Source organism: Neofelis nebulosa, chromosome 1, assembly GCF_028018385.1.
Source record: "Neofelis nebulosa isolate mNeoNeb1 chromosome 1, mNeoNeb1.pri, whole genome shotgun sequence".
NCBI lineage: Eukaryota > Metazoa > Chordata > Mammalia > Carnivora > Felidae > Neofelis > Neofelis nebulosa.
In genome coordinates, this window is record NC_080782.1 from 127560525 (window position 1) to 127580127 (window position 19603).

Here is a 19603-nt window from a genome sequence, read left to right on the forward strand (position 1 = left end):
ACATTCTGTACTAGGGTCTGGAGAACCAAGGGTGAAGAAGACACAGCTCTGCCCTCAAGGAGCAACCAGGCCCCCAGTATGAGTAAGTCCGGGCTGCACAGGGTTTGTGGACCCCCGTTCCCTGGCACTGATTCTGGGGCCAGCCTCATCTACTTCTGGACACTCTAAATCAAACTTCTCATTTAGGACCCGGGATAAACCAAGAGGTAATTCAGGGACACAACCTTGCAGAACATGAGGGGCAAGGTTCAGACTTCCTTGGGTATCTGCCTTTCTCCGCTCACCTTTGAGCCTGACCCGGCAGCCCTGGGTCCCCACAACCGTGCATTAGAGAAACCCAGTGCTCGTGCAGGGTCTCTGTATACTCCAAGCTCTGTCATCCATCCTCCCAGCCGGGATGGCAGGCAAGCATCATCTCTACCTCAGCAGATCTCTAGCACAGGACCCGCTATTGTCTTCCCAACTTGAGAAGCAGCCTTTTGGGAGCTAGTCTCCTGCTTAATTTTAGCCTGCTATGTGCAGCTTTGGGTAGATAACTGAACTGAACTGTTTGGGGGAATGGGGGGGGGTGCTGGGCAGAGTTCCACCGCCCGTGGGGAGGGCATCATGACATTCTGAAGAAGCGGCAATTTTCCTAACAATCTCCCCAAACCCTCGCCTTGTTGATCAGTTTGTTCTCTGAAACCCATACACAACCGCCTCTTCGGGCAACATGTTATTAAAGCCCCATTATCCAGGCGAGACAGACCTGGGAGAGAACTGATTACCATGCCCCGGCCTTCTGCCTGACAAATCAGTCCCAGCCTTCCCCCGACACACACCCCCGCACAGTGGGAGCAGGGGTGAATCACAGCCTATTCAACATCACTCACAGGCGCTTTTCCTCTGTTCCTTCATTAGGAGCACTTCTTATGCTAGGCTGGCCTATTGACTCAACTTTTCAGTCCCTTCCAATACAAGCCAAGAGTCAAATGCCACAAGACAGCCTGGGCTGGAGAAGTCAGAAAGAGGATTTGCATGAAATCAAGGGTTTGTGATGATCTTTGCAGGTAGGAAGGAAGATGGGCTTTTTCAGTGAGGTCAATAAGCACCTGAATTATTAGCTGCATTCAGCCCTGTGTGGCAGCACTGGAGGGGTTTGTGTGATGCCGGGTAAGGCCAGGCCAGCAGAGCACACATGCCTTTTACAGCCTTGCAGCATTCTGTCACCTAGCTGGGGTTGCTTTAGACTGGGACCTCCACAAGGACAGAAGCAAGGTCTGGGGTACACTGCCTGGCACACAGAGTTCTGTGGATATCTGGCAAATAAATGAACAAAAATAACAGCTACCATCTTTTGGACTTTCATTATGTATGTTACATAAGGACGTTCGGTCAATCTTCATGGCAACTTAGTAATAGAGCACCTCTATGCCCTTTCATAGATGAGCAAAGTGAGACCCAAAGAGGTTTTGTAACATGCCCGGACTCACACAGCCAGTACCTGGTGGAGCTGGCATTTGAACCCAGCCACGCACCTCTGCTCTTACTTACTACCCCTCCAGCTATGTCTGTGAAGCTTCTTGTGATGGACACAGTTGAAGGAATCTGTGACAAACTCGGTAGACAGGCAGAGTGGTTTGGAAGAGGATGTGGAACCGATGACCACTATCTCTGGGAGTAAGGAACCTCACATTTAGCCTTGAGACCAGCTGGTTGACACTAGGGGCTTTGTGTGAGACAAGTGGCTTCACGGCGATTATCAGCTAAGCCAGTTCCAAGACCCTATCTTCCTGAAAGACAGCCCCCAACCTCCACAGTGACTGGCCTTCTGCCCCATGCCCTGGGTCCCCTAGCTCCTGAAAATTGTGGCTAGTAATTAATACATAACTCAGAGAGCATCACAACCTCATGAAACACTGAGGCCAGCTTCCGTGCCCACGCTCTTGACACTTGTAATATACTACTGGCTCCTTTCCAAGGCCAGCCTTCTGAGAATATATTATGGTAGGTTTCCAAGGTCAAAGTAACACAGCCTTTTCCCACTCGGGGCAATGAGGACACGTTTCATTTATTTCCTGCCACATATTAAACCAGAAGATGCCACTAGCATAGCATTTCAAGTTAACTGTGAAGCTCTACTTACCATAAAAAGCATCAAGTTTTCATAGAAGTTTCTTTCCCCCCCTTTTGCTTCCTGCTAGGATGTCTGCCGTTTTCCTGTTGATTTATAAGATCTCTTTATATAAGAAAGACATCCAGTGTCTGTCACTGTATTGCAGATAAAATTTCTTTTCTCACTTAGTCTTTTACATTTCATTGTTCGTTATTATGCCTTTGTTGTATACATGTAAAGTTTTACGGGGTCAAATCTCTCCATCTTTCCCTATCTTCTGAAATGTCTCCCAGCCCAAGATTATATAAATAACAGTATTTTATTCTTTTTTTTTATTTTGTCATTTTTTAACATTGACCTCGTCGAATGCATTCAGAATTTACTTATATGGCTTGAGCTATGGGTAAAATACTGTACTGACTACCGTTTAGCTAATTGCACATAATTCAGCCCCTAAGGTCCCTCCTGAGAAACAAAATTAATCTATTCAGTTAATCCAGTTCATGTCAAGAAGGGTAAGTACACAAGAAAGACCCAACAGATACCAACGATGAATCTAGCCATTTTGGATTATTCATGCTGATGGACCCAGCTTTTCCTAAAAGGAGGTCTTTGCTATGACAACCCATTTTTCCCCATAATAGGGGGACACAGGGCTAGGGACACTCCCTAAAGAGTTTATGAGAGATTGTTAAAAACGTATACTTTGGCTAAGACCCCTTCCTGCCCAGTCAGGTGCATATGTTAATGCGCTGGAGGGGGTCACTTTCATGCTGGGGTCATAGCCAAATTCCGATGCAGAGACTAATCTTTAAAATATAGAAATGAAACACGTATGAAGATTGTCTGGAAGCCAGATAACCAAAAGGATCAGCAGTCCAAGGGGGCAGGAGTAGAATCTGATGGAGGAGGAGCTGAGCCACGAATTGGATTTAGGGATCTGTAAATATTCTTTTACTAGAACACATACCGCTTAGCGGGCTAGCTCTGCCTCCTTCAGATTATTCTGTTACATAGAATGCCTAAGCGAAGTCATCAAGGATAAATCAGAGCTTAGTGGCAAAATTCATAGCAAGAAGCAAATGAGAAAAAAAAAATACATGCTGAATCTAGGCCAGTTTCCCTAATCAAAATTCAGAAGACTTTCCCTGAATGTTCTATAATTGCCTGCTTCATTTGTGTCAGCCAAAGGTTTGCGGGGTTTTCCGAGGTAAGCAATGGAAGATGAATTTCTGTAAAGCATCTCCCAGTTGCATATGTTATCCGTTTCGTAGGACGTTCATGGTAAGTGCACAAATCCTGGACCAATGCCTGCCTGCCCAGTCCCTTGCTGAGATAGTGTGCCCTCCGGTTTTCTGCTGATCCGATTAGGAAGGGAACAACTGTCAGAGAGATCACATTCTGCCGTCTCCTTCCAGTTTGGGATTTGGGGCTCATCCACGGGTTCTCTGCCACTGTTTCCTTCCACTAGGGTGATAGCCAAAAGCTTACCTCTTAATCGAAGGCAATACCTGCATGGAATCATGCCCACACACTGAGTGCCATCTTTTCCACACAAAATGGATGCTTTATCTCACAGGAAGAATAACATCTTTCTCATAATAGCATCAGGAGCTGGGGCTCTAAAAGAATGGCCTGATACCCAGTCATTACTTCCAAACCCCTCACTAAATTCCTTCCTATTAAAAGTAAAATGAATTAAATATTCCAACCTCACAGTTTTCAAAGAAGCCAGAAACAAGTGATGACAACAAAAACCCACTTCAATTTTCAGTTTTCAGACTCGGGGATGCATAGGGAATGAGTCAAACAGCTGGCTAGACGCACACATACACGTACGCCCACACGTACTCACACACGGGAGAGCTGAAAATTCATGCGAGTCAGAATTGGATTTTTAGCCCAAGGGACAAACACTAGTATTTTTGTACATCTTGTCAAATAAATACCAGTCCTTAAGAAACGCTGATATTTTTTTGAGATCTAGCTAATCCTGGCCACTGTGGGTGAGTGTTGAAAACCTGATATGTTAAAGAGAAAAAAAGTGCTTTCTCATCATGTACCTCAAAACTAGATGCACATCAGAAGAACTGCCTATAACCCTTCGGATGTTACCAGATGCACGGGTGTGTTCTAAACCACCCAACCCAAACCCAGCTTTCTCATTGGATTCTACATTGTAAACCTCACGCGGGGACCTAGCCACGAAGTATAGACCGTGAAACATGCTTGGATCTGACTGTAAACACTAGGGTATTCTCATAAGTTCATAGTCTCTAAAGAGTCAAAGATCAGTGTCCTAAAAGCCAGATCTTCCCCGCAGTGCCCTCAAAACACATGGAATGTCAACCCTGAGTGAGCTGTAGGGTGAGGCTTAGACAGTTGCCTGGTAAATGTGAATAATACGGACACACCAAACTCCCTATTCTCGTAACTCAACTCCAGTTGAGAGGATGTGAGCTATGTGGCTGGCCTCACTATCCAGAGCCAGGGGGTGGGAAAACGTGGTAGTTAGAAGTACATGCTTTTGGAGACCTCAGATGTGTGTGGGTCTGCACCCCACCTTCCGGTAGGTCGCCACTGAGAAAGGGTAAGGTTCTGAGTGCCCGTGCTTCCATATGTAAATGGAGGTAGTAAGATGATCACGAGGCTTAAGTGAGCTGCTCTGTGACCAGTGCCAGGAACCGATGATGCTGCCTCTAACAGTGGACACCATCCTTTCCCCCCCTTCACGTGGGGCTGGGAGGTCTGAGAAGAGACACTCAAGAGGAGATTTTAGGAAGAATGTGCTTTCTGAGGCTGATAGAGTATAAGAACAAACATGTGCCCTGGTGTTGAATTTTAAATGTTTATTTTTTTAATTTTTAAAAATTAATTTTAAATATTTAAATGTTTAATTAGGGGCCCCTGGGTGACTCAGTCGGTAAGGCATCCGACTTCAGCTCAGGTCATGATCTCACGGTTTGTGAGTTCCAGCCCGTGTCGGGCTCTGTGCTGACAGCTCAGAGCCTGGAGCCTGCTTCGGATTCTGTGTCTCCCCCTCTCTCTGCCCCTCCCCTGCTCATGCTCTGTCTGCCTCTGTCTCTCAATAATAAATAAATGTTAAAAAAATTTTTTAAAATAACTTTAAAAAAATGTTTAATTACTTGCAAGATTAAAACAATACCATAGCCCAGAGTCCCAAGAGATGGACTGAATGGAAAAGAAAGAGACTGCCCTTTATAATATTTTTGTCAAAGTCTTCTTAGAAATCTGAACCTGCTATTATTTCAGAAGACCTGTCTCCACCAGCCAGCCCAGCCCCACTCCGGGATAACCACCAAAGTCTGGGTGACGGGAACTTTTGTGCAAAGAGTGTTAGCAGATGCAGAACTGCCTGAAGAGACTGTCTTTCATTACAGGGTTGAAGAAAGTTTTAAAACCTTATTTTGGTCCATCTTTGGCTTGTCTGAAGTCATCTCGGTGGTGCTGAAATACGACCACAAATTCATCGAGAACATCGGCTACGTTCTTTACGGCGTTTATAACGTCACCATGGTGGTCGTGCTGCTCAATATGCTAATAGCCATGATCAACAACTCGTATCAGGAAATTGAGGTAAGACCAGCTAAGTGAAACTGTTCTCTACCCTTTGGTTTAATTTGCGTGGCTGTTTGCCGCAGTGAGGGTAATGATATTAGAAGCCCGTGAGTTATTACATGTGAAGCTGGAACAGCAAATGACCAGCATTCTTCCCACGGGGCTCCAAGGAGCTCTTTCGATCAACCTGCCACGTGGCAGGGTGGCCACCACACATAAAGTGGCCCAACAAGGGCGGGAAGAATCAGGGTCTTGAAGCTTCCCTCTTTCACGTGTCCCCTCAGGACAGCATGCAGGAGGCCCATGGCAAACTGGAATGACTGTATCTTTTAGCCAACACTCCCTCTGCCTCTCACATATTATTTATTAAATGCCTACTGTATGAAATGCCTGTGCTTAGGTACTGGTGACACACAGACAACTAAGACAGTCCCTGCCCTCTAAGAACTCTGTCCTTTGAGAAAACCAGATATGTCAGTCAACAAAGTGCAGTGTCCTGGGCCCCGCACACCCAGAGAAGTCTTACCAGGGGCACGAGATCGGCAGCAGAAAAGCTTCCAGAGATGATGCGTGAAGGCCATTCGAGGACTAATACAGTTTTTCCAGATAGCTAAGGGAGTGCAGAGAATGTATCAGAGGAGGCGGTTTATCAAAATCTAAAAGGCACACACCGTAAGCTAGTGATTGCTGCCTTTTGGGGAAGAGCAAGAAGTTAAAAACAAACAAATGAGCATTAACAGGAATCTAGAGAAGTGGATTATGATGCATCTGAACAGCAGGATGCTGTGTGGCTTGTAGAAAGAACGAAAATGATCTCCCTGTATAGACGGATGGGGAAAGACCTGCAAATTATAGCACTAAGTAAAAAAAAAATCAAGTTGCAGGACAATGTTTGTAGTGCGCTTTCACTGTGTGAGAAAGGAAGAAAAGGGCATCCGTGCTCATTTGTAATTGGGTAAGCATTTGAAAAAGAAGCCTGTAAAGGTACCCAGACCAAGCATAGCGGGGGATGCCTGCTGAGAGGCGGTAGCTGGGGGGCAGGAATCTTATTATTGTTTTACTTACTATAACATAAAATAAATAAGCTAAAAATTAATGAAACACACTAACCTCTTTTGAATTGACTCAACAATTCCAGTTCGAGGAATAGATCCACGCAGAAATACGATTTTAATAGATGTTCACTGGAGGGAAAACGTGGACATAGCCCATCAACATCAGAGCGTTTCAATAACCTCTGATACAGGGGTGCCTGGGTGGCGCAGTCGGTTAAGCGTCCGACTTCAGCCAGGTCACGATCTCGCGGTCCGTGAGTTCGAGCCCCGCGTCAGGCTCTGGGCTGATGGCTCGGAGCCTGGAGCCTGTTTCCGATTCTGTGTCTCCCTCTCTCTCTGCCCCTCCCCCGTTCATGCTCTGTCTCTCTCTGTCCCAAAAATAAACGTTGAAAAAAAAAATAATAAATAAATAAATAAATAACCTCTGATACAGTATAGACTTCAGAACACTGTATATACAAGGAGAAAAACTTGTTTGTGCTGACAAGACAAAATCTCTATGATATTGTTAAGTGGGGAAAAAGCGCAAGTTGTAGAAAAATACAGGTAGGAAAATCTTATCTACATAACAATACGAACGCATATAAAGAAAGAGAGGGCATCTCTGCCCCTCCTCTGCTCACGCTCTGTCTCTCTCTCAAAAATAAACATTAAAAAAAAAAAAAAAGAAAGAGAGAAAGAAAGAGCAGAGAAAGGTAGAGAAAAAGTAGCACACTCCTGACCCAGGGCATCCTCTGGGGGAAGGAAGAAAAGGAGAGAGATTGGAAGGGGACTGTCACATCTGCCTGATATATACCTGTGTACTCAAGCCTTGTATAAGACAAGTATTAGTGTATTTCTCCACACAGAAAATAATTAAAGACCTCCATGCATTCATTTGCTAGGCTGCCATAACAAAATACCACAGACTGAGGGGGTGAAACACAGAAACGATTTCTTCACAGTTCTAGAGGTTCAAAGTCCAAGAGCAAGATGTTGGCAGAGTTGGTTTTTTCCAAGGCCTCTCTCCTCAGCTTGCAGAGGGCTGCCTGCTCCTGGTGTTCTCAAAGGGCCGTTCCTGTCTGTGTAAGCATCCCTGGTAAGACACCAGTCATGTTAGATCAGGACCCGCCCTAGCAATGTCATTGAACCTTACTCACCTCTGTAAAAGCCCTGTCTCCAAGTCGAGGCACATTCTAAGGCACTGGGGTTAGGGCTTTAACATATGAATTTTAGCGGACGCATTTGGCTCATAACACCCCCCCACACACACACACACACACACAGTCCAAAACAGAGTATTCTGAACAGTAGGAACATGTGCCAAGGAGGGAAGGGTGAAACAATGTGGTATTTTGGGCCTACAGGAGGGCAGGCTGTGCAAGGAGAAGAAGGAAGAGGTAAGAGGAAGAGGTGAGCCAGCATGAACCCTAGTCTCTTCCCCACTCCCCCCGCTGCCACCCACGGGAAAATGCAGCACTGTATCCCTGGACAAACATCTTTTTTTAATGGTGTACATATTTGGTCTCTTACGTGGATGAGCTGTTGCTAACCAGCCCCCACCCTCACCCTTCTGGGCCTCAGTTTCCCCATATGTAAGAGAAACCACATGGCACCTAGAGAACGTGCAGACCTCTGTACCACTCACCCTGGGCATTGTACTCCATCCTAACAAGCACGCCATGCTTTGGTCCAAACAAATGTGGCACGTAAATCACTGTGGCTCAGTGTGGAGAGACGCCCACTAGTTGGGGGCGGGGTGGGCAGAGCCATGATGTCACGTGGGCTTGTCACGTCCAGTTACCCCAGCACCGCATTGCGTCACGGTTCACTGCAGCCCACACCTCCCCTCGGGGCTCTGCGCTTCTCCTCAGGGGAGAGCGCTTGTGCCCTCCCAGCCTGCCGGTGGTGTGTGGACAAGGACCCTGAGACATAGAACGAGGCCACTAGACGCTGCCCAGTGTTCATGGTCACGCTGAACTTTGATGAGGTATAAATTTGTGAATCCTTCCACAAGAACACTTATTTACTCGGTCAACAGATCTCAAACACCTACTCTCCAAATCCGCTGACCCGCCTGCCTCTACACCTGCCATGCCCCCACCTGCCCTCCTGTGACTGAGAGAGAGGCCTTCTCCATCCGAGCTGCCCTGCCTGCATGCCCTGGCTCCCTGCCCTCTCTCTTGCCTCCTCAGGGGCCACCAATGCACTCATCCCTGCTCCACGCATATCTTCGCCCTTCCTGTCAGCATTTAAATGAGACTCTGGATCATAAAATTAAAAAAAGTAACCAAAAAAATCCTCCCTCCATCCTGCTTTCCAGCTCTTTCTCTCCTGCTCTTTCCTGGCAGCTTTCTCAGAAAAGCTGTTTACACTCCTCATGCCTTCTCTACTCATTAACTCCCACTCTTCTCCACCCCCACCCAACGCACACCCGACTTGGTAGAGAACTATTCACCCCCTGGAGCCCAGCTCCAATACCAGCCATCAGGCAGCCTCCCCGACCCCGGGGCCGGTTCTGGAGCCCTACATGCAGCATCCCTTGCAGTTGAGCCGTTAGCACAACTCCAGGGGAAAGACCAGGGGATGAGTAGTTCAACATAATCATGTCATGGGCCAGAGCACGTAATCCACGACGGCACGGAAGGACTTCAACCCCAGTGCATACCTAGTCTATGCTGGCCACATAGCAGGTACTTGATACATGTCTGCTGAACGACTCAAGGCTGAACACTAGGCACTGTGTTAAGCTATGGGAATAAAAATAATACTTCCTGAGGGCGTGCTAATATCAGACACTAAGCGGTCCTCCTGTGTGACCTGAAGTAACTCTCACAATGACCTATGAGGTAAGCATTTTTATCCCCATTTTACAGATGAGGAAACGGAGGCCCAGAGCAGCCATGCCACCATGGCTGCAGAGCTAGGGAGGAACAGAGGCAGGGCTGGAACCCAGGCAGGCTCCAGACCCTTTGCTGTCGCCGCTATACCAACCTTCCTCTCAAGTCAGGTGTCCCTGTCACATCTCTCTGTCATATAGCAGAGGCCGGGAGCAAGCCCTGGCCTCACGAAACTTCCAGTCTAAAAGACTCCAATATGATGTGTCCCATAGACCAGGCCAGCTGCTGATGGGTTCTCAGCCAAAGCAAACAAAACGGCCAAGCCTGCAGGTGATAGCCTTAAGCATGTGGTACCTCCTGGCAGCCTCATGTGGGCCCCTGGTAGGCTCACCGTCCTGAGAAGCATAGCGAGCGTCTGTGCGGAGAGGAACCCACCCCTCACGGAGCACATATTCGATGTCAATCTCAGGGCTACGTGAGGGAGGCGGCATTATCTCCCTCTACTGACGGAGCTCTTGCTGAGGTCCTGCAGCTAGTATGGGCTTGTGGGCCCAGGCGCATGTGACTCCAAATTCCATGCCTCTTTCCTACTCTCAGACTGCCCCACTGGGACAGAGGCCCAAAGAGCCTGCCTATAAAATACAATAAAAAAATAAATAAATAAATAAAAACACCTGCTACCTCTTGGAGGGCCTACTCAGCATTCCGGGATTGACACCAAGTCAGAATCGATCTGGGGGTCTAAACTATCGCCACCACCAGACAGCACGGCCAGACTGCCTCCTGCTAACTCCAGTCAGGTCTGTTTCTCTTGAATTACATATGCAGAATCTCTCAACATCCTCTGTGGCAGCACTTTGACCGGTAAGCCATATGGTTTCTAATAAGTACACAGCGGTACAATACAACATGGGAGCTGTTCACCACCTGTGTCTGCTGAGTACTTGAAACGTGGCTGGTCCAAACTGACATGTGCTATAAGTACAAAATATACAATGATTGCAAAGACTCAATATGAAATAAAAATGTGCACTACCTCAGTAAGAATTTTTATAATGATTACCTGCTGAAGGGGTTACATTTTGGATCTGCTAGATCAAATAAAATGTATTGCTGAAATTAATTTCACCTGTTCCATTTTACTTTTTATAATGTGCCTACTAGAAAATTTAAATTTAATTAGGTGGTTCACCTTCATGGCTCAGTATTATATTTCCACTGGGCAGCAATGCTCCAAAATATTAACACCTTGATGCTGTGGTGGACTGTGAATCCAGCAGAGCTCTAAATGTTAATGGATAATGAGATTAATTGGCAGTGAGAAAAGTTCTCTGGTTAGTGGCAAGTTGGAGAATGTTTGTGAAAATTCCCAGTGGAGAGTCAAGGAGGTATGAAGAGGCTGAGGTTTTCAGCACTAAGTCCTGAGGAGTTAGGCAGAGATTGTTAGGAATAACTAATTTCACATGGTTTTAGCAAGAGCAAATGCCCCATCTTGCATCTTTGTAAAGAAGGAGAACATCCACAGATATATCAGTCAGAGTCCTGTTTAGAAATCTGCCGTCACCAGTTCATGAGATCAAGCCCCACATTGGGCTCTGTGCTGACAGTGGGGAGCCTGCTTGGGATTCTCTCCCTCTGCCTCAAAATAAATAAACTTGAAAGAGAGAAACAGAAAGGAAATGAAGGGAAGAAGAAAAGGAATAAAGAGAGAGAGAGAGAGAAAGAGAGAGAAAGAAGAGAGAAAGAGAAGGGAAGAAGGAAAGAAGAAAGGAATCTGCTGTCACAATGTCATAAGAGACAGATTCTCTCCCTCTGTCTCAAAATAAATAAACTTGAAAGAGAGAAACAGAAAGGAAAGGAAGGGAAGAAGAAAAGGAATAAAAAAGAAAGAGAAAGAGAGAGAAAGAAGAGAGAAAGAGAAAGAAAGGGAAGAAGGAAAGGAAGAAAGGAATCTGCTGTCATAATGCGTAGACTGCATCCCCACTCATCACACTGAACTCTGATGTGAAATCGTGCCCTTTGATGTTGTGTCGTTTCCCTCGTCCCACAGGAGGACGCAGATGTGGAGTGGAAATTTGCCAGGGCAAAGCTCTGGCTGTCTTACTTTGATGAAGGAAGAACTCTACCTGCTCCTTTCAATCTTGTGCCAAGTCCTAAATCATTTTATTATCTCATAATGAGAATCAAGATGTGCCTCATAAAACTCTGCAAATCTAAGGCCAAAAGCTGTGAAAATGACCTTGAAATGGGCATGCTGAATTCCAAATTCAGGGTAGGTAGCGCGGGGTTTATGGGGCAAGAGAAGGTCGCAGGAGGGGGAGGCGGAAGGTGTGTGTGCTTGATCGGCGCAGGTGCCCCTGAGATGAGGGAAGTCAGAGAGGGGCCCGCGCTGTTCAGAACAGGCTGGCACAGCAGCACAGAGAATGCCCGTGGCAGCTGCCCTTCTCCCCACAGCGCCCTGCAGATGTGCCCCGCAGGGGCTGAGCAAGCTGCCTTGCTGAGCCGTGCCCCCCACAGAGGGAGCGCCTTAGAGGGTCCCAGGGAGCAACAGCTCTTCCCAGAAATGGGAAGAGAATGATCCCTGGAAGAAAGCTTCCCTGCCATTATCTCCCCCTCCTGGAGACTCTCAATGTTTATGAGCATATTAAAATCTCTGAGAAATCCCCGAGCAAAGACACCCCCTGCGGCTTTAACTCACTGCTTCCCAAAGTTGACCAAACTATATTCCGTAAGCTGTTGTCATCCTACAGAACTCAAGTCCCAAGAACAGTGTTCCAGGCAACCTAGTAGCAGTGGGCATATCAGCTTCTTTTTAGACACAGCCTCATATATGTGTGTCATATGTGTTATTTGAACATATGTGTGTATGTATTATTTATTATGTATTTGTTCTTTCTTCCCACCCCCCACCCCCCAGAAGACTCGCTACCAGGCTGGCACAAGGAATTCTGAAAACCTAACAGCAAATAACAGTTTCAGCAAGCCCACCAGATACCAGGTAACCACACCTCTCCCAGGTACGGGGAGAAGTGGACTCCATCCAGACATGGATTTAGCGACATGGCTGTCAGCCCCCCAGAACACAGCTTCATTTCTCCCTTCATTCAGCAAATATGCATTTGAGTGGCAGCTCCATGAGAGGCACTGCACTACTCACTGGGGACGAGGACAAGGCTCCTATCATAGCGGCACTTCCAGCCCAGTGAGGGATAGACACAAGGAACAAGCAAACACACAAGTAAATATGTAACTTCAATTTGATAAAAGTAGAAAGAAGAAAACAATCTGGTGCGAAAACAGAGGGGAAAAAAAGGGAGCCCCTGCTTTGGTGTAGTTATCAGAGGAGGCATCTTCAAGGACAGGACACTTAGCTAAGACCTCATAGTTAAGGAGGCAGGCATGTGGGGCCTCCCAAGCACAGGAAAGGCATCAGCAAAAGCCAGAGGGGGAGACGCAGGTGCCTGGGTGGCTCAGACGGTTAAGCGTCCAATGCTTGCTTTCAGCTCAGTTCGTGATCTCACGATTCATGGGTTCGAGCCCTGCATTGGGCTCTGTGCTTGCAGCACAGAGCCTGGAATTCTCTCTCTCCTCCTTTTTCTGCCCCTCTCCCACTTGCTCTCTCTCTCTTGAAATAAACAAAAATAAACTTAAAAAAAAAAAAAAAAAGCCAGAGGAGAGAAGCTTGGCAAGTCCAGAGCAGCTGGAGCTCAGCAGGCAGGGGCCAGTCATCCAGGTGCAAGGGAGGGGGGCTTGGACTGGCTGTGAGTAGGGTGATGGAGGAAAGTAGACAGATTCAGTCTATGTTCCGGACATATAGGCAATGGGACCTGAAGCGTATCTGCAGGGATGGGGGGTATCCCGCGTGACTCCCAGCCATCTGTCTTAAGCAACCAGGTGGACACAGGGGTCACCTGACCTAAGACCACCAGCCTGCCCAAGTCTGTTCTCATACATAAACCTTAGAAGACTTTGTATGCTTGCAACCCTTTGCACTGCTTTTGGAAATTAACGCCACATCTCTGTATCTGTTTGAATCAGCCCATGAGCCAGTGATAAATGCTAACTACAGGTTATTGATTATAAAAGTACAGGCCATTCTTTTCCTGTCTTCCCCTTCTCAGAGATCAGCAGTTTTATCCATGCTGATCAGTTCTGATCAGAGGTAAATTTGAAGCTGTCCTGAGTATTCCCGGGGCCGAGGAGCTATGTCCCTGGCCCACCATCCCAGAGGGAGCAATTAGACTTCGACATAGCATCTTCCAGCCACAGATCTCTAATTGTATCTCCACCCATATTTCAGAGCCAGCTGTGCAGGTAGGAGGATTTAAGGGCACAATTAAGGAATGGTTCATCCTTCAAAGTACTTACAGTTTTATGAGATGACATGGGCTAAAAACTGGAAATGGGCAAATCTTGTATTTAATCATGTACAAAATTGGGCCTGACCAGTTTGATCTTCTTTGAGTTATTTTACAGGACCAACCCTTTGGTCAGTGGAAGGATTTTTATTTCCCAGCTTCTCAGAGAAAAGTATAGATTATCTGTGCCCCAAAAGAGATAGAAAACCCTAATGGGTTAGGGTCAAATCTCTGATGGGTTTCGGGCAGAATCAGCTGCAGAGATAAAGGAAGACTGATTACCTGGTGAAACGTCCTGTACCCAGAATGAATCCTTTATGAGCAAGACTGTTTTCAAAAGCAGCCTCAGAGAGATCTCGTTCCCATCTTCCCTCATCACTGGTTGAGTCCCTGCTGCTTTCAATGTCCCCAAGAGCTTCCTGCTCGGGATTACAAAGATTGGTGGTATTCAGCTTTGGGCTACTGATGACCCTGGACAGCTTGCTCATCCTGTATTTTGTGAATCCACCAAGAAAAGCCCGGGGCTACTTATTCAAACAGTTTTCACAGAAAAGAAGAAAGGAAAACCAGGGCCAGTGAGCATCAGAGGGACGGGGCTGGGAGGCAAGTAAAGGGAAACAGAGAGCACTTTGTATTTGCACATGCACCCTTTGCTCAGCCCTGCAAGGTGCAGTCGGGTCACCTTCCTGAGCCATCATCTGCTCAGACAGGAGGAGTGAAGCAAGAGACAGCATGAAGGAGGGGCAGAGGCCAGACACTAGCCTGGGTGTAATCTCACCATATGCTGGTGAGAGAGGCAGTATCTCTAAACCCATTTATCAGATGAGACAACTAAGGCTCAGTGGTAAAGGTCCACAGCTGGGTGAACTATGTGACTCACAATGGCACCCCTCCGTTACTACATCACGCTTCCTAGGTGCCCAGGCCTTGCTGAGAACCTGTCCTGCCTGCCAGCAGCCATCTGTGGAGGGGTGAAGGGGAGGAGGCAAGGTAGAGGAGGAGGTTCTCGCATGAAAGATTGGGGCAAGGGTCTGACAAAGCCTCTTTTGTGTTCTTGGGCCCGTTGGTAGACTTCCAAGTTGCACTGCTTTCTTCCCAAAGCAACTGCCAAAGGTGCAGAGATCAGAAGGAGCCCAAGTACACTTCCTCTTTCTTACCGTCCCAGCCGCACCCAGAGCAGACACCTCACTGAGGACGTGTGCTGTCCGTGTCTTACACGGTCATGGTTCAGAGTCATTCTCTAGCATTCCCAATAAGACAAAAGCCCCGTCGTTCATACACGTGGGGTTTTTAAACCATTGCCTTTGTGTCTCTTCAGCAGATCCGCTTGAGTGTTCAAACTTAGTCCTTGAGGTGTTTCCGTTAAGCGTGTCAATCCTTCAACTTCTGGGGGTTTCTCTGTTGTAGGGAAGGCAGAGGCTCGCTGTGCTGTAACTTAGGCATCCAGGCTTCTGATTGCTAGACTAGTCCCTTGCTTTTGCAATGTGTCGTTTTGGTTTTTCTCCCATCTGGGCTCCTATGGAACTAAACAGTGACACAAAACCAAGATACCGGCGAGGGGGTCAGAGTGTGCTTCCTGTCAAAGTGACTCTGTGACCCGTAACACCATCCAGGGTGTCTGTTTGCTGGGGCGTGTGCAGACACAGACACTCACACTCTGAGAGGTACATTTCCATCACGGGCAAAGCAAACAAGCCGCATCCCAAATGAACCGCAGAATCCAGGCGTAGTCTGTAAGTCAAGCAAACCCCAGGGTTTGTGATGCAAGCCCTTCCCCAAACCAGTGGGGACTCCTCTTTTCCATATTCTGGGTCCTTTTCTAGATCCCGCTTTAATAACTGACATGTCCTAGGATCCATTTTGCCCCTCTCTTCCAAGCGTCCCTCGATTTCTCTTTTCCTGAGTGGCACCACTACTTCCTTCTGGATTCTGCTTCATGTACCATCTTCGACGTACCGTATATGTGCCCTTCGTTTACATCTTTAACTGCCCTGGCCGTGCTGTGCAGAGACATGTCTCTTCTGCAGAAAGGCTTTCTGTTTCCCCAGCACCGGCAGCATGGAGAGGCCATTTGGGCCCCAGGAATGTGGGGGGCGGGGGGCGGAGAATTGTGTGGCTCCTTCCCTGGATGTGGGTCTCAGTGTCATAACCCTTCTGACCTACTGTCCATCTCCTTCGCATCCCCTCAAGTGTCATGGCACTACATATACTCATCCCCAGCACTTGCTAAGGGCAGGAGGGCAAGGTGGGCAGAGTCATCACTGACCGGGATTCATTAACTTGGGCAAAGTTTATTATCTTCTTGAAGTGAAAGAACTCTGTGAAAGAGAGCAAGGAGACATCTCAAAACCCACAGCAAAGGAACATTCCTTTTCCCCCTACACAGTGAAGGAGGGGAGACTTTTAGTGTCCACCTTCCCTGAAAACAGATCTCCTCTGTAGCATCCACGTTACATAGATGGGCACCTTCTAACCACTTTGGCGTTTCTGGGGATAAGCCTGGCATGTCATTCCTGCATACCCCAGGCTGTCCAACAGGCACACCCCAAAGGGGAAACCAGGTGCTTATCAGGACACAGGGTCTAAGCAGTTGCTCAGCAGGTCATACTGTTCTCCTTTTGGGTACCTGTCACTCCTGAGTGTGCAGTGGGGGTGGGAAGAAGGTTAAAGGGTCCCTGCCTGTCTGCAATGTTCGAGAGATTCTGCTTCCATATTAAGCCTCTGTAATCCTGATGCGTGGTGAGAGGCTTAATAACAAGCATTTGCTTCTCTCCCCTTGGAGCCACAGATGTGCAAACCTTAGGTCATTATGCAGGCCAGCGATCAACAGTGGGCCATGAGCATTCATGACAATGACATACCGATGACCTTCTTCCCCAAGGGCAGCAATATTTTTCATTCAAATATCCCAAGGGGTAACAACTGAACGAAGCCATCAGTCCTCCAAAATCTAGCTGAGGCTTCCTCCTGCCTAGAACACTGTTGTTTTAAAGATCAAATGGGTACCTCAAAGCAGCCCAAACCCCCACCGACCAGTGGGAGCCAGTTTCCTGCATCTCATCCCCCAAAGCATCATGCACGTAACCTTTTCCTGAAGGGTAGAAGAAGGCCCAGCTTTGGTTTCCATTTTGGTTGAATCTCGCTTCTGGGCTGTATGACCCAGGAGAAGTCCCCTGGCTCCACAAGCCTTGGTGTCCTCATCTATGAATGGAGACAATCTCTCCGATCCCACTGGGTTTCTGGGAGGATTCAGCAGGGCCATTTTGTCAAGGAGGCTAAGGGGACTCCTGGTCTGTAGGAGATACTCACTACGTCTGTTTCTTTGTTTCTTTTTCACCCCTTCCTTCTCCCCTCCTCCCAGAGGGCCACTCCACAGTGAAGGGGCTTGTGAGCAGTGTCTCACCTACTGAAAGCAAATGGAGTTGGAGGGGCACGTTGTGTATTAATAATAAACATACCATGGAATCTTTTCAGCTAATGGGTTGAGTTGTGCTGTACTAAAACACAGCGTGCACCCTAAGCCAGGAAGACGGTCATCACTGCCATGGCCGTGAAAAGACTCCACTCAGCACATCATGAGAAAGAGACTCTCCACCTCCAGTCTCGGGCTTAACGCTTTTTCCCTCTTATGTATAAAACTTCTTCAATTGATGAATCCAGAAACCAAAGAACCCTTAATTCTTGAGGTTTTCCTTAAAATAGAAACAAACTTTAACTAGATCCCCTGGCCCTGCCTCAGCCTGAAAATTTGCAGAAAACTTCTGAATTCTGTATTCAGTATGAATTTTACACACTTGGGTATCTGCTTTTTGGGGTTTTGTGCTTTTTCCCACGAGGACCGGCTCGGGATAAAGATGGTTTTGTTTTGGCTTTACGATTCCAAGTGAAAAGAACCTTACTGAGTCCCAGAAAAGGCATAGATATTCTTAATAACTTGGGCAACCTGCCTTACTGACTAGGAGAATGTCAAGGAGAAATCTAGCCTAGCAGCCTGACCACTAGCATGGCAAGACCCAGGGCTCTCTGACAGAGGGCAGCATGAAGGCAACTTGCTCATTCTCTGTTCGGCAAGAAATAAGGTCACTACTCAAACCGCAGAGTCAAGTGGACCACCAGCCCGAGGGCTGAGGACAGGCAACACTGGCCTACAGGTGTCTCAGGGAGAGAACTTAGCAACCTGCCTGATGACACACAGCACAGCTAGGGACAGAATTCAGGTCCCTTCCATCTAGAAAAACACTGCCTCTCTCCCCTGAGTCCTCAGGTCTGAGCAGGTGAGCTAGTCACAGGCACAGATGAGCCAGGAACAGGGACTCCCTCCATCTCTGCCAGCTGCTCAGTTCGTGCAAGATTCAGAAGTGTCAGCTACCAGAGTATTTCTAAATCCTGCGATCTCCCAGGAAGCCTCCAACGACTAGCTGGCAAAATCCAAAGTTCACCTCCTGGAGTCTTTCTCACACTTGGCTCTATTCTGGGTGTCTCTTGAGTGTTTACTCATACCTCCTCATTTGCTTAAAGAACCAATATCTGCATAATGCATGACAGCTGAGGGCGCAAACCGTCTCCCCCAGCATGACCAGCGGCCCAGCGTCAGGCATGTGGCATCTCAGGAAGTGGTGTTTTGGCAAAACCTCCCGAGGCCCGGCTGTGTCTGTTTCTGCCTCTGGTAGGAATTTTCCAAGGTGCAGTGGACTTGTCCAACCTGGTCCTGACTCTAAGCCCTGAGGAGAGGACATGACTGGCTAAGGTCACAAAGAAGATGAGGGTAGGGTTGGGCTTAGGACCCTCAAGCAGCACCTATGCATTTTAGATGGCGCTCCCTCCCCCTCCCCCTCCCATTCTCCCTCTCCGTCTCTCTCTCTCTCTCCTTGGCTTGGCCTGCCACCACTAAGTGTCCTGTTCTTACACCCCAGGGACAGGATCATGCTATGGGGAGAGGTTAAACAGAGTCAAGCCTGGGTTCCACCAACAGGCAAGGCACCCTCAGAAGAGAGACACCAGGTGCCGGAGGACTCCCGGCCACGGACCGGGCACTCTGCAGAAAAGAGGAGCCACAAATACACCAGGCAGGCTGCTTCTGTCCTTGGCCAGGCTTGTGTGACCCTTTCCTTGTGTTCACATTTCAGAAAATCATGAAACGGCTCATTAAAAGATACGTCCTGAAGGCCCAGGTGGATAGAGAAAACGACGAAGTCAATGAAGGTAAGCGAATGGATTGGTTTCCTACAGGCTGTCAGTGGGACGTGGCCTCACCAAGCTAAAGTCAAGGTGTCATCTGTAGGGCTTTGTGCTTGTCTGGAGGCCCTGGCGAGGCCTTGCTGGTTCGGGTGTGGGCAGAAGGAGTTTCCAGGCAGCCGTGGGGCGGAGGCCTCTGTTCCCTGGCTGCTGCTGGCTGAGGCCACGCCCGACTGCATACAGACGCCTCATCTCAGAACCAGCCCCCCGGGCACTGAGCCCTTCTCCAGCTGCCATGTTCCTTCCGCTTCTGTCATCCTGCCTCTTAACCCTCTCTTCTGTCTTCCCCTTCCACTTTTAAAGACTCACAATTAGACTGGATAATCCAAAATAATCTCCCTATGTAAAGTTGGGTGATGAGTAACCTTAATTACACTTGTGACCCCGGCTCCCTTTTGCCATATAAAGTTATCACACATAGTCCGGACACCAGGGATTAGGACCTGGCCACCTTTTGTGGGG

At 47.8% G+C, this 19603-nt stretch overlaps 1 protein-coding gene across 1 annotated transcript in view; it reads left to right on the top strand.

The window, feature by feature from the left end:
* The window catches only part of TRPC7 (transient receptor potential cation channel subfamily C member 7), a 140136-nt gene that overhangs the window by 118170 nt on the left and 2363 nt on the right, over positions 1 to 19603 (top strand). Inside the window, exons 8-11 of the mRNA XM_058735948.1 lie at positions 5497 to 5692; positions 11599 to 11820; positions 12469 to 12546; positions 19033 to 19108. Coding sequence (XP_058591931.1) covers positions 5497 to 5692; positions 11599 to 11820; positions 12469 to 12546; positions 19033 to 19108 — 572 coding nt within the window. The remainder of the gene's footprint in view (positions 1 to 5496; positions 5693 to 11598; positions 11821 to 12468; positions 12547 to 19032; positions 19109 to 19603) is intronic.